This window comes from Pituophis catenifer, unplaced genomic scaffold, assembly GCF_029215685.1.
Source record: "Pituophis catenifer annectens isolate HBS135680 unplaced genomic scaffold, rPitCat1.0.hap2 SCAF_14, whole genome shotgun sequence".
NCBI classification, from domain to species: domain Eukaryota; kingdom Metazoa; phylum Chordata; class Lepidosauria; order Squamata; family Colubridae; genus Pituophis; species Pituophis catenifer.
In genome coordinates, this window is record NW_027256894.1 from 2,869,792 (window position 1) to 2,884,356 (window position 14,565).

The 14,565-nt window shown below is 41.7% G+C and overlaps 1 protein-coding gene across 1 annotated transcript; it reads right to left on the bottom strand.

Moving 5' to 3' along the window:
- Window positions 1–2,437: 2,437 nt before the first annotated feature.
- On the bottom strand, window positions 2,438–10,251 carry CUNH15orf61 (chromosome unknown C15orf61 homolog). The gene is made up of 2 exons (XM_070953377.1): window positions 9,909–10,251; window positions 2,438–7,418 (listed from the first exon to the last, which is right to left on the bottom strand). The coding sequence occupies exons 1-2, from the start codon at window positions 10,249–10,251 to the stop codon at window positions 7,291–7,293; spliced, it is 471 nt and encodes a 156-aa protein (XP_070809478.1). The 3' UTR covers window positions 2,438–7,290.
- Window positions 10,252–14,565: the final 4,314 nt, after the last annotated feature.

Consider the following 14,565-nt stretch of genomic DNA (forward strand, 5'->3'; position numbering starts at 1 on the left):
GTCTGGCTTGACTCTCCCTTTTAATTTGCTTTTAAGTTTTATATAAATTGGGTGTTTTTAAATTCGTTTTTTGGGCCAAAATTATTTAATGTACTTTTAAATGGTTTTTTTTTTTTTTAATTTGATTTATATGCCGCCCTTCTCCGGAGACTCAGGGCGGCTTACAATGCGCTAAGCAATAGCCTTCATTCTTTTGTATATTTATACAAAGTCCGCTTATTGCCCCCACAATCTGGGTCCTCAATTTACCTACCTTAGAAAGGATGGAAGGCTGAGTCAACCTTGAGCCTGGTGAGATTCGAACCTGCAGTAATTGCAGGCAGCTGGTCTTAATAACAGGGTGCCTTAGACCACTGTACTACCAAGGCTCTTTTAACTTTTGTATGATGTATTTTTATCTTGTGGCTGTTCACCGCCCTGAGTCCTTCGGGAGTAGGGCGGTATATAAATAAAATAAAATAAAAATAAATAAAAACAACAAAATTAAATGCCATCTTCAGTGTACATTATAACTATAAAAATAAAACACAAACACACATCCTTCACATTCTATACAATTGAATTGAAAACCCTTGATACTGCATTAATATTGCACCATACAGTAGAATTCAATATAGTTACTGCCCTGGGACAGAAGCTGTTTTCCAGCCTATTTGTCCTTGTTTTTATTATCCTGTACCGTCTGCCAGATGGTAATAGTTCAAAAAAAGGGCGCCCAGGCTGAGATGGGCACCTTTAAGAATGTTTTGAACTTTCTTAAGGCAGCGGGAGCTATCAAGCTCTTCCCAAGAGGGGCAAGGGCAACCAATGACCAATGACGTTGACCCTCTGGAGCGCTGCCCTATCTGCCCCTGTGCAATTGGCGAACCAGACGCAGGTGCAGTAAGTTAAAATACTCTCTATGGTGCAGCGGTAGAAGGTCACCAGCAGTTTTCCATTCAGTTGTTGTTTCCTGAGAAGTCTCAGGTAGTATCATCTCTGCTGGGCCCTTTTGACCAGTGCTGCAATGTGAGCCCCCCAGGTCAGGTCCTCTTTTAGGATAACACCCAGAAACTTAAAACTGGCCACTTGCTCCACTCGGCCTCCATTGATAATCAAGGGCTGGATGTCTGATCTATTCCTTCTGTATATTCACTATAAGCCCCTTGGTGTTAAGGACCAAGTTATTGTCTCCACACCACCACAAAAGCAACCGATCCCCCTCATCTCGATAGATGAGCTTGATGAGCTTCCACAGTATATGCCAGTCGTGCAACGTCTTATTGAGAGGGGCTGCAACTATATATATTTTTCCTCAAAAATCCAACATGTGCAAGACTGAGGTGTCCTTCCCGATTTCCCAAAATATTCCCTGCGTGGGTATGGATTGCACAAGCTTAAAGCATTCCACAACTTTCCTCAGCCAGCTTGAGGGGCTTTGTAATTGTTTTTGCCGACCTATAAATTTTTGAGTAACAACAAAATTATTGTGATTTTTCTTACTAAATTATTCATCTATTACAAAGCATGTATGTAACAAGGGCCATGAATCAAAAGGCATATAATGACTCTATCTTGGAGTCATTTCTTCAAAGAAAAACTCAAAATAGATTTATGTATACAAGTTAACTAAGAGACCATGATTTTAATAGTGTTCATAATTCTACCTGCTCCTTCCCGAGCTTCATACATTTTTTTTTTTTTTTTTAGTGCTACAGTTTTTAAATGAATTTTAAAATTCAGAACTTTCCTTTGGGGAAACAATTGCTTTCCATCACATTTAGCAGTTGGGTCTAATTGGTACTATAGCAATCACTGAAATAACAACTTTGTCATGAGGTAACCCAGAGCTCATAAACTGGGCTTAAAAGGATGCAAATATCTCTAAGAGAAGTCCTGGCTAAGTGTCTTGTATCTTTGAAATAAAAGCAAGATGTTGCCATTGTAGATCATTGATGTTTTTATTTAGTTGTCCCATACAGACGACAGAAACGTCTCAGGTGAGCCTAGAATTCAAAGGCCACATGCCTCAGTTCCTCAAGAGATATTTAATGGGACTTTGATTGGCAGGATGGTGGCTTATTCTTTTCATAAATAAAGCACTGTTATTTACGCTTATATTATAAAACATTATTGTAAACAAAACAATGAAATGCTCTTTATCCAGGATATTTTTGCATTTAATACAAGCCTTCGTATACCAGTCTTTCACAGAACTCCAGCCAATTCACAGTAATGACAACATACAAATTTTCATTTAGGTTATTGGTGTGAGCCAGATTATATTTCATTATCTGTAGTATCTTCAGTCTTATTTTTCGTGGAAATAAAACCTTACAATATTAGGTTTTCAAATATTTCGGACATGTTTTCATCATTCATGAATGATTAGTTTTGTTCAGATTTCTTCTCAAGACACGAAATGCCAAAATACTACTTTAAAAGGCACCTGTGAAATCAAGAAAGAAATCAGTAAGATTTATTTCCTTGCTACTAAGTCTGAAACAGGCATGTGGTTCATTTTACTACAGTATTCTATGTCTTGACTTCTTTCGGCTCTCAAGCTTCAAAAGCTGAAGAAAACGAGGAGATTGCAGGTCAGTCTAGATGACAGAGCTCCGTGCTGTTTTTGTCAAAGCCATCGGTTCCCTCCAGATGTTGCAACTCCCCAAATTCTCAGGCGAAGACTCACCGTTTGGCCAGGACTTGGAGCTGTAGTCTCCACACATCTGGGGAAGCTACGTGGGGAAAGCCAGGGGTTTCCGTCCAAGGGCTTATTCTATGTTTTCTGCATTTCTAACTTAAAATGTCCTGGTTGAAGTTTAGTCCTAGAATTAAAAGAAATGCCCAAGAGGGCCCTCCGATCGATCTTTACGCAAACATCAATGTTTGAGACTATTACATATTGGCATTTGTAGGTATTAATGCAAGCCTGACATTTCCATTAACACGTATACACAAAACATCCAACAAACTTCAGCTTTTTGGATTAGTAAACAACACTCCACGGACGAGGCTTCTGTTAATAATGTTTCTTATTGTTGGAAAATCTCTAGTGGACAAATTTGTCAAACATACAAAAGGTCTAAAAGTGAAATATAGTAATTAAGACTCTCACTTTATTGATTGGGGAGCTTAAGTAATTTTTCATTACTAACATAAGATTTAATACATAAAAGTAGTTAAAGATTCTGCCTTGGCACTAGCCATTAGCATGTAATTGAACTAGTAAAAAAGATCAGTTTAACCTATGTTGATTACCACCTTACCTTTGAAAGGCAATTAAGGATCTCAATCATGGCAACAAGATTTGATTGTGTGGCCTTTATTGGACATCGATCTTTTAGCAAAGCGGTTACATTTTCCATTAATTTACAGTAGCAGTTTAACTCTGGTACCTTAGACCATTGACCCAGATAAGATGTCAGGCTAAGTACTCGTTTAGTTTAAGGTGCTCCCACCACTCATTCCTCTTTAAAAGGGACACCAAAACAAGCCCGATATCTATCAAGCAGACTTAGGCGAAGGTTTCAGTTACTGGCATGTGTTTCATCAGGCTGAATTCCCCGATGTTCATCATCTCTCTCTCCTTTGCTTTTTTAAGCACTGCCCTTCTACCAAAGGAAAGAGATAATTAAAGCAGGGGAGAAACGTCCAAACACAAAGCGGAGCAACTATTGTGTTTCAAAGGATCGCATTTCCTCGAAGGTCATGTATTCCGGGCAGCTTAAATGCATTTTGAAGAGGTATTGAAAATACCTGCCCAGCCATTTTATTGCCAATGACGCTGGAGGGCCAGGAAACGGGTGGGGGGGTGGAAGGTTTGAACAGGATAAAAAAACACCAGAAATAATTAGCCATGTAGGATGGGGGTGGTGGTGGTAGAGGACTGAAAGCTAAGAGTAAGGACATTCCCAAGGATGGAGTGGGGAGGAGATGGGAAAAAAACCCACCACTTATCAGGATATGAAACCAAAAGAGCATGTTCAAGGGATGTTCGCTTTGGGTACAAGAGCTTATTTTATACTACAGTAGATGTGCAACCTTTTCCATTTTCCTCTCTCCTGCAAGTAACATGCTGCAAAGGTCAGATTTGTGCGTGTGAAGGCAGGACGAAGCAGCTTCACATTTGAGATTCATGCAAAACAACCACACAGAAGACATATGTGAATTATTTTAGATCATCTTGAGTTCACGCACTGTAGCAAGCCATCAAATGATCCACTTGGCTTAACATGCTATAGGAACTCCATCACAGGTGTTTGTAAATCACAGGGGACAGATCAGAATTGGGAGAACCCAGCAATTTGGGTCATTAAACAGATCACAGGTAAAACAAGACTAGCTTCGTGTAATGTGGAGACCTGTTTGTTTTCTCCTTAGAATTACCTTTTTTTTTTAATTCAGGGCCCAAATTTTACACTCACTCCATTTTTATCCTTTTAAACAGGAATGCAAGAATAGAATTTTTAAGACAGAGCGTGCTTATATAATTCTTAAAAAGTTGACACAGGCACAAGCCATAGTAGACTCTGAAAGTTGACACAGTGCTAAACCTAAATTTTGGAGTAATTCGATTTACCTCAATTAGCAAATCTGCCGGTTCTTGACTTAAGTGCAAACAGGAAATCCAATCTTTTGTTTTCCAAACAAGTCAGGAATTGGATAAGAACCAGTCAGGTTTCTGACTGTGGGTTGTGGTTTCTATGCCACAACAAATAGGTCAGAGAAGAAACTTGAGTGGCAAGTGCCAACTCCAAGGATTGGAGTCCACGTAAGAACATTCCTACGATCCTCACAGCTTCTGCTTGAAACCTCCAGTGTGGGAAAACTTATGGTCTTCATCACTAATTAGCTCCTATCTTTTGGAATTGTCCCAAAGATCTACCTGGAATTGGCTTCTCTCTCATTGAAAACCATTATTTCAGGTCCTCCATGCTCAACAAAGGAGAACAGCCCTGAGGCCTTCATTGTACTCAATCACAGCTAGCGTGTTGTCTCTTCCTGTGGATTACACCTGTCCCACTAGGTCAGAGGTCTTCAAACTTGGCAGCTTTAAGACTTGTGGACTTCAACTCCCAGAATTCTCCACCATAGTTGGCTGGCTGGAGAATTCTGGGAGTTGAAGTCCACAAGTCTTAAAGCTGCCAAGTTTGAAGACCCCTGCACTAGGTCCTGCAGGAGAGGGTGCTCCAGAACTCGTCTATTAGGGACCATCAGCTGGTGGAAGCCAAGAGGAGACCCTGTTTTGCTGTGGCATCTGCTCTTTGGATGATCAGATGGGCCCCGACTTTGTTGGGTTTTTTTGCAAAGACTTCAAGATGTGGTTTTGTCACCGGGCCTGGAGATCTGGATGTGTAGCAGAGCTGATGCAATCACTGTGTTAAATTTGCTTTCTACCCCAGTTGTTGATTTATTTGTGCATTTTTAAAATACTGTTTATTAGTTTTGATAATCGTGAATTTCAGATGGGCAATCACATAAACTGAAATAATACTACTTGCCTAGGAAAATAGTCCCAAGAGTTTTTTTGATGATACCTACCCAAATTCGTTCCCAATAGAATTAATCTATCCCATCATCTACAGTGGGACGCCTCACGTCAACTGAACAACGCACCTTCTGTTTAAATACAACAAGTAGTCACACAAACAGCCCCTAATGATAACTATTATTGCCTCTGAACTCTGCCCTCAGTCATCTTCCAAGTTCAACCTTCACCATGATCAACCCTTGAAGTACTGGAGATCCATTGATTTTCATGTAATAAAAAGAAAATTTCTTACTACATTTGCCTAATTGTTGCACCATGAGAGCCCTGAGCAAGACTCTGCTTGCTATTAATGCTGCAAACACTATCAAATTCCAGGGAATCAATAGAGTAGTTTGTCAAGGAGATTCTCCAAGGAGGGATGCCCAGCGCTACATAGACAAGGAGCTGCGTTCCCTCCACTTATCGAAAAACAGGTAAGCAAAGTCAGCACTCTCCATTATCAGAAATCAAATAAGCTGCAGCTAGTGAACAGGCCACTCCAAGGGGAAGCTTTATTTATTGCGTGGTAATTAAAAAACATTTTATCAGTCTTGTGTTGAGACCAAACCTTTAAAGAAGAGTATTGACAGAATCGGGAGCAATGAACGAGCAGTATTTGACTTTAACTTATGAGCTGCACTTATTTAATTCTGCCCATTACTGGGAACATAAGTTCCAGCCAATCTAGCAAAATGCTAATAGTCACTTTTATTATTAATGAAGCTTAATGTAACACACCAGCTACTCCTCTGGGCGAACTATTTATTTAACTTGTATTAGGAATATCCTTTGGTATCAAATATACTGGAGTGTTTCCTTGATTACAGATTTAGAGCTGCAGTTAAAACAAAACAAATGTACTACTTGTCTTCTGAATGAAAGCAATTCAAAATTCAATTCTGATGGATTTTAAGAAATATACTTACACAAAATCTAACAAGGGCCTTTTGAAAAATAACTTATATTTTGTCTTACAGCAAACGTCCCAGATGAAAATAGCTTGCTGAAATAATTTAAAATGAACAAATGTTATGCATGCTTTTAGATCTGTTTTCATAACTACATTATTTCTGCAACACTTTATCAGGAAAGCTTTGGAAGTCAAACTAGAGTGACTGAGTGAATATAATTTTCTACATTAAGCACATGACAAAGGCATATTGTGTGTTAATTACTTCTAAATCATGTTGAGTTAACTAATAAAGCATATTTAACTATCTTCCATTGAAAGCAATAGGATTGAACAGGTACTTAATTTCGGCCAGATCACAATCACTCTAGCTGCCTGCAGGTACAAGACCAATCTCCACATTCAACCCTCTGAAATTTCAGGCATTTTTTTTTCTTCAAAACTCTGGATTTTAATACAAACAACTTCTATTTATCAGAGAGGACTGAACCTCTGTTTTGAATATCAGTTATATCTTTTAAAAAATTCATTAAGAAGAAACATATTGCTTTTAAATTGTACTTAAGAATTGGATAATGAGGTAAGATCGCAAAAAATCAAAATTAATTAAGAGGTGAAACTCAGCTTTGGATAAAAGTAGTTAATTCAAATAATTTCCCAGAGTTTTGTTTGGTTTTGCATCTGTGCATAATTCAACATGTATTTGATGTTTTACAGAATCAAAGAAAAGTAGTATGTTTCAACAATAGGGACATGCCTTGAAAAAATACATATACTGTTTGCGTAAGAATGTTGACACAGCAAAAAGTTGAGAAAATAATTCTTTTCTATATTAATTCAGCACACTAACAGTTTTTGAAACCACGTTTTAGTACATGGCACCTTCGTCTTCTTTATTCAGGAAGTAAATAGTGACCGGACCGCAGCATGTCTGAACAGTCTCCGTGACGCTGGCAAAGCACCAAGAGCTAATTCCATATAATAACGTTGGGATTCCTAGTGCAAAAAGAAACAGGTTAAGAGTCGCACGACTCTCACTATTCAGAACAGCTTTACTAATAAACTCAGGATACAGCAATAAAATAAAATAAGTATAAACACCAGCAATTTTAGGCTAAACTATAAGTATTGAACAAGTTTTTTTGGAAAGAAAAAGATCTCTGTCGTGAAAAGGTGGTCCGAGTGACTGCTAGGAATGGCTCTGGGGTCCATCGTTGAGCATCACCTTGCAAAAAAAAAAAAAAAAAAGGAATACAGGTAGTCCTTGATTTACAACAGTTCATTTAGTGACCATTCAAAGTTAAAACGGCACTGAAAAATTGGACTTATGACCATTTTTCAGAATTATGACCTTTGAAGCATCCCCATGCTCATGTGATCAAAATTCAGATGTTTGGCAATTGTTTCATATTTATGACGGTTGCAGTGTCCCCAGGTCACGCCATCTCCTTTTGCGACCTTCTGACAAGCCAAGTGAATGGGGAAGCCAGATTCACTTAACAGCTGAGTGACTAACTCACCAACTGCAGTGATTCACTTAACAACTGTGGCAAGAAAGGTCATAAAATGGAGCAAAGCTCTCTTTAACAAATTTCTCACTTAACAACAGAAATGTTGGGCTCCGTTGTGGTTGTAAGTCAAGGACTACCTGTACATGAAGTCACTAAGCAGCTGGCCAGAGCCAGTGGGATCCAAGTGTCTTGGGGGGAAATGAGGTTTCCAGAACATTTTGAACTGGAGAACTTTCTTGGAAAAAAGGGTACAGAATGCAACTGGAAAATGAAGGGGGGGGGATGTTTCTCCCTCCTTTCCTTAATTGGTTTATTTTGATTGACAGCCACACAGAGTCACTGGGAGCCATGCAAGTTTGCAGGTCAACACAGACCTGGCTCGCGGTGAACAAAACAAAGTGAAAACTTTCTCATCAATGAAAGTGAACCCCTAGCAGCAGCAGAAATAATAATAGAATAGGAGTTGGAAGGGACCATGGAGGTCTTCTAGTCCAACCCCCTGCTTAGGCAGGAAACCCTACACCACTTCAAATGGTTATCCAATCTCTTCTTTAAAACTTCCAGTGTGGGAGCATTTACAACTTCTGGAGGCAAGTTATTCTATTGATTAATTGTTCTAACTGTCAGGAAATTTCTCCTTAATTCTAGGTTGGTTCTTTCCTTGATTAGTTTCCACCCATTGCTTCTTGTCCTGCCTTCGGGTGTTTGGAAAATAGGTTGCCCCCTTCTTCTTTGGGGCAGCCCCTGAGATATCGGAAGACTGTTATCATGTCCCCCCTAGTCCTTTTCATTAAACTAGACATGCCCAGTTCCTGCAACCGTTCTTCATAGGTTTTAGCCTCGTCCCCTAATCATCTTGGTTGCTCTTCTCTGCACTCTTTCTAGTCTCAACGTTTTTTTTTTTTACATCGTGGCAACCAAAACTGGATGCCGTATTCCACGTGTGGCATTATAAGTGGTATTATACAGTAGTGGTATTATAATCAAGGCCTTATTGATGAATGTATCTTCTCTTATGTATACTGAGAGCTTATGCACCAAAGACTAACTCCTTGTGTGTCCAATGACACTTGGCCAATAAAAAATTCTATTCTATTCTAATTCTATTCTATTCACCTGTTCTGTATTCTAATTCTAATCTATTCCTTTCCATATTCTATTTCTATTCTATTCTATTCACCTGCTCTGTATTCTAATGCTAACTCTAATTCTATTCTATTTCTTTCCATATTCTAATTCTATTCCTTTCCATATTATTTCTATTCTATTCTATTCACCTGCTCTGTATCCTGATTCTAACTCTAATTCTATTCTATTTCTTTCCATATTCTATTCTACTCTACTCTATTCACCTGTTCTGTATTCTAATTCTAATTCTATTTCTTTCTATATTCTATTCTACTGTATTCTATTCTATTCTATTCACCTATTCAGTATTCTAACTCTATTCTATTTCTTTCCATATTCTATTTCTATTCCTATTCACCTGCTCTGTATTCTAATTCTAACTCTAATTCTATTTCTTTCTATATTCTATTTCTATTTCTATTCTATTCTATTCACCTGCTCTGTATTCTAATTCTATTCTATTTTTCTATATTCTATTCTACTCTATTCTAGTTTATTCACCTGTTCTGTATTCTAATTCTAACTCTATTCTATTCCTTTCCATATTCTATTTCTATTTCTATTCTATTCACCTGCTCTGTATTCTAATTCTAACTCTAATTCTATTCTATTCCTTCCCATATTCTATTCTACTCTATTCTATAGCTGTATTAACCCTTCAGCTGATCTTGATTCTATCCCTGATGCTAGCAAAAGTCCTCCAGGCCGGCCAGCCAGCCAGCCAGCCAGCCTCTTCCCCATCGTGAGGTTCCTTTCCTGGCCATTGAAAGCCGGGGGTTTAGGCGGCGCAAGCGGGGGGGGGGAGTCGGAGCCTTTGCAAGAGGGCGCCCGCGGGCCCCGCGCTCACCCAGGTTGAGCATCTTGAGGGCGGCCAGCAGGGCGTCCTGGGCGTGGAGGTCGCGGCGGGGCCCGCGGGAGCAGTGGTACTTGACGAAGGGGAAGCAGCCGGTGCGCAGCACGTGGTAGTTGGCGCCGCGCACCGCCCAGTTGAAGCTGGAGAGGCCGAACTGGTCGTTGCGCACCGCGCTGTACTTGACGCAGAAGGAGGTCCAGGGGGGCAGCCGCCGCTGCAGCAGGTGGAGGGTCAGCACCTCCGAGGCGGCCGGCTGCGGAGGAGCCCCCCACGGCCACAGCACGGCCCGCAGCAGCCCCGCGTGCAGCCGCCCCGCCGCCCGCCTCACGCGACCCATGCGCAGCTCCCCTCCCCCACCCCACCCCACGCCCGCCACCGCGCCTGCGCCTGCGCCGCACGCCAGCCCTGCGTGCGCGCCCCCGGCCGGCGGCGTCGGCGTGAGGTGGGAGGCGCCTGCCGCCGCATGCCCCCTTTTTCTAAAGCCTGGCGGACTTCAACTCCCAGAATTCCCCGGCCGCCATTGAGGGACGCTGAGGCGATTTGTTGAGGGATAAGGACTTAAGACTTAAGTCGGTGTTTCTCAACCTCAGCAGCTTTTAAGATGTGTGGGCTTCAACTCCCAGAATTCCCCAGCCGGCATTCTGTTATTTTAGACAAATCTTGGTGTTTAAAAAACAAAACAAAACACAGTTATGACCTGATTTAATACTGGACCCAGCCACATTAGAACACTCAGCAGAACGTTGTTAAAGAAATAATGATGTTTCTGGGAAGCTAGGTGACATATAGGCATCATAGATGGTAATAATCTAAGCCCTCAATGGTATAAGGCAGGGGTCTCCAACCTTGGCCACGTTAAGCCTGGTGGACTTCAACTCCCAGAATTCCCCAGCCAGCTGGCTGGGGAATTCTGGGAGTTGAAGTCCGCCAGGCTTAACGTGGCCAAGGTTGGAGACCCCTGTATTAGAGCCCAAACATGTACCCGCATTTTTGGGGGGGACTTCCCAGAGAGGGACACCAAAGTGCGAACAGTTCCCCCCCCCCGATAATTATGCGCCATCCTTCAACCTGGGTGATCTTCGGAGAGCGAGATTGCACTAATGAATCAAATTCCTGCGCAATAAGAAGGCAGCGCGTGGCTTCTGTCCCGCAATGCACTGGCAGCCCCCTCCCCCCAGCCTCCCGCATGAATCCTAGCAACAGATTTGGGTTCAGCTTTCCCTTTTCATAATAAATAGATAATAAATAGTGGCTTGGTGGGCTGTGAGGGGGTGCTGAAGGGTGGGTGGGATAGCGGGGACCCTTTCGGTGTTGTGGGGCAGTAGTGGGTTGCCCCCGGTTCTGACCGGTTCTATAGAACCGGTAGTAAAACTGGCGGGAGGCTCCCCCCACTGACCCTGACATCATCAGAAGTATGGGCATGGGTATTCCGTGGGCATGCACGGAAGCAAGGTGCGTGCGTGAACGATCCTATGCGAATTGGTAGTAAAGGTAAGTAGAACCCACCCCTTGTGGGGTGGGTAGGCATCTGGCTGTCCTTGGCCAGCCCAGGGCCTGGCCTGGGATAAGCCCGGGAGCTCTTGTAGGATGGACACAGGAGGAGGGACTGACTCTTGGGGAGTGATGCTGAGTCTCCCTTTTGGGGTAAGAACTGCTGCCAGAAAGACTAAGTCAGGCTTGCATTAAGGATGAATGGGACAATGGGACAACTCAACATGGGGCAATTCAACACTTGAATTATTTAAAATAATTTTAAAAAATATTTTAACTTTTGTCATTCGCATTTCACTGTCTCCCTCCTTTCTTGAATGATTCTATTCCACCGTTTCTTTGATAGGAGCGTGACTCTTGTCTAACTTGCGGTGAGTTGTCCTAGACCCGCATTAGGAAGAGCATCCAAGAGACTCCACTCCTCTGCTTGGCCCTGGAAAGGCCACCCCGGAAGTCCTTCTCTGCGGGATTCTGGGCACTGCAAACCCAGAGGGATATGGGCAGGCTAAAGAAGCTTCAGAGGAGGATAGCAAAGATGAAGTGGCACCTTGAGGACATGGAAGAACTTTAGATGTTTGCTCTGGAGCACCTAGCCTCATCTGCAGCCAGTCATTCTTGATCCCCTTCCCCGTGTCTGGCCTTGATATATCTGGACATGGCTAGAGATGTTCTCCAGAGCAGGGGTCTCCAACCTTGGTGACTTTAAGACTTGTGGACTTCAACTCCCAGAGTTCCTCAGCCTTCTCTGCAGAACTCTGCAGAAAAAGGTGACTTATGACCATTTTTCACACCTACAACTGTTGCAGCATCCTCATAGTTGCATGATCAAAGTCCAGACACTTGGCAACTGGCGTGTATTTCTACAATGAAATCTGTATTTCTCACTTCCTTGATATTGCCCGGATCTGTATGGATTTGACTCCGTGTTACAAATCAGCAATCGGTTTAAGGCAGGGGTATCAAACTCGATTTCATTGAGGGCCGCATCAGGGTTGTGTTTGACTTTGGGGGTGGGGGGCATGGCCAGCTCAAAGTCAGTCGTGTCGGGGGCACCTGTGGTGGCCTAAGCACTCCCAAGCTCCATTTTCAGCTGCGACAGCCTCCTGCAACCCTCTGCCAGTGAAAACGGAGCTCGGGAGAGCTGCACGCGGCCCTCCTGAGCTCCATTATCACTGGCAGAGGCACTGTGGGCCAGTCCTTTGCTTTTTTCAGGGTGGCCCAATGGACCAGATCTAACCACCCCGCGGGCTGGATACAGCCCTCTGGGCCTTGAGTTTGACACCCCTGATTTAAGGCCATGTTTTTCAAACTTCAAGGTACGTGGAATTCAACTCCCAGAATTCCCCAGCTGGCCAAGACTGAAAAATACTGATTGGAGAACAAGAAACAGGGCAAATTGTACTAACAATGGGAAAGATCTATTCTTTTTTTAAAAAGTGTAATTTAGAATAGGCAGTAACTTAAGCAGATTTGCTGATAACGCCCATGAATTTAGAATGGGAATCTCAAAAATAGACTATGCTGTATTCACACAGCACCTTTAGCCCGATTACTGAATAAAGCCATTGACTGAGCTTGCACAATTCCTTAGATCATAAATACCAAAGCATCAGGGCTCACAAAACACATGAGATCTTTAAACAAAACTAGCCAAGTTTAGTATATTGTGCAGGCACTAATTTAATTAATTTAGTTAAGCATGTTGTCTGAACTCAGTCACTGTGAGGAACAGGTTTCTTCAAATTTGGATAATGGGTTTTAAATCTTGTTCAGCATAATTACTTCCAAGCAAATGTGCTTACATTTTTTTTTTGAGTAACAGAACAACTCTCAGAAATTTGTGAAGTGTGAAACTATTCGTAATGTAATCTGGTATCGAATATAAAGTCCACTCGTGACTGTTCCTATAATTCCCTTCAGTTCTTACGGATTATTGGCATTGAAAATGGATTGGGATATGACTCCTTGAACCCAATGGATCTTCTGAGTAGATCATCCAATAAAACACACGAAAATGCCTCCTTCTTTTCCATGCAACAGTTGCATTTTAGGCACATTCCTTTAAGGAAAAATAAATTTAAAATTCTTAGAAATTAGAAGAGTCTTCTCACTTCCGACATTGGGAAATCATTTTTTCCAATATAAACACATTGCATTTTATTGGAGGAATAAATACTCACATAAAGCACACAAGAGGAAATTTAATCTAATATTAACAGTTTTTAAAACCTGGGTCACTACTAAGACCTACTTAGCTTCCCTAAATGTGGTTTTCAGAAATCCAAAAAACAGTTTCAGATTTACAACTGTAAAAGGGGAAGGCTTCAAAAGACGAAGAGTTTGAAGATGCCTGGCAAGAATCTCAAGGTGTGAAGAGTGTATTTTAATCTGTTGAAAGACAAAAAAAATAATGAATCAACATTCAAGTATTTTTTCTTCCAAAACAATTACTTTCAATAATTGGTTTACTTTGCCCTAAAAGAGAGCAGGTGTAAATTTCATATTTAGGTTTCTTTGCAAGATCCAATCCGGGTCAGTTACCCGGACCGGAGGTTGAATCTTCTGAGCTTTCCAACTGGTGCTGGGGCCCATCCTCAGGGAACTTCTCTCCACCAGAATGTGTGCTTTGGGCTGCTATTCTGTGCGTCGTATTCATGTGGTGTCTGGTGAAGCCACACCCAATCAGCACCGCATAAATACGAGGCATAGTGTAGCCCATAGCACACACTCTGCTAGACAGAAGTTCCCTGAAGATGGGCTCCAGCATGAATCCTAAAGCTTGGAAGACTAAGCCTCCGGTTCCAGTGACCGACCCTGATTCAATCTTGCAATATTATCTTGGGACACGTATATTTGCCTTTATTCGTGAGGTTTCTTTGTATATGTATTAATTTATATAAATTCCTTGGAATGGTGTTTATATCACCCTATATTAAGTTTTTGGCGTACAACCAAGAGGATGTTATGGAGTGAGGGAACTGACCAATTGCATCCTATTACACATTTTTTCTCTTCCAAGGGGCATGCACGGTGATGACCAACTAAGTATGATTTTTAAAGCTTTAAGCTCAAGCTATCCTAAGGAAAAATGAATGTTTTTTTTTTTTTTGTCTGGCCGACTGGTCACCTATTCAAGCAAAGTGCATGAAGTGTGATTTGG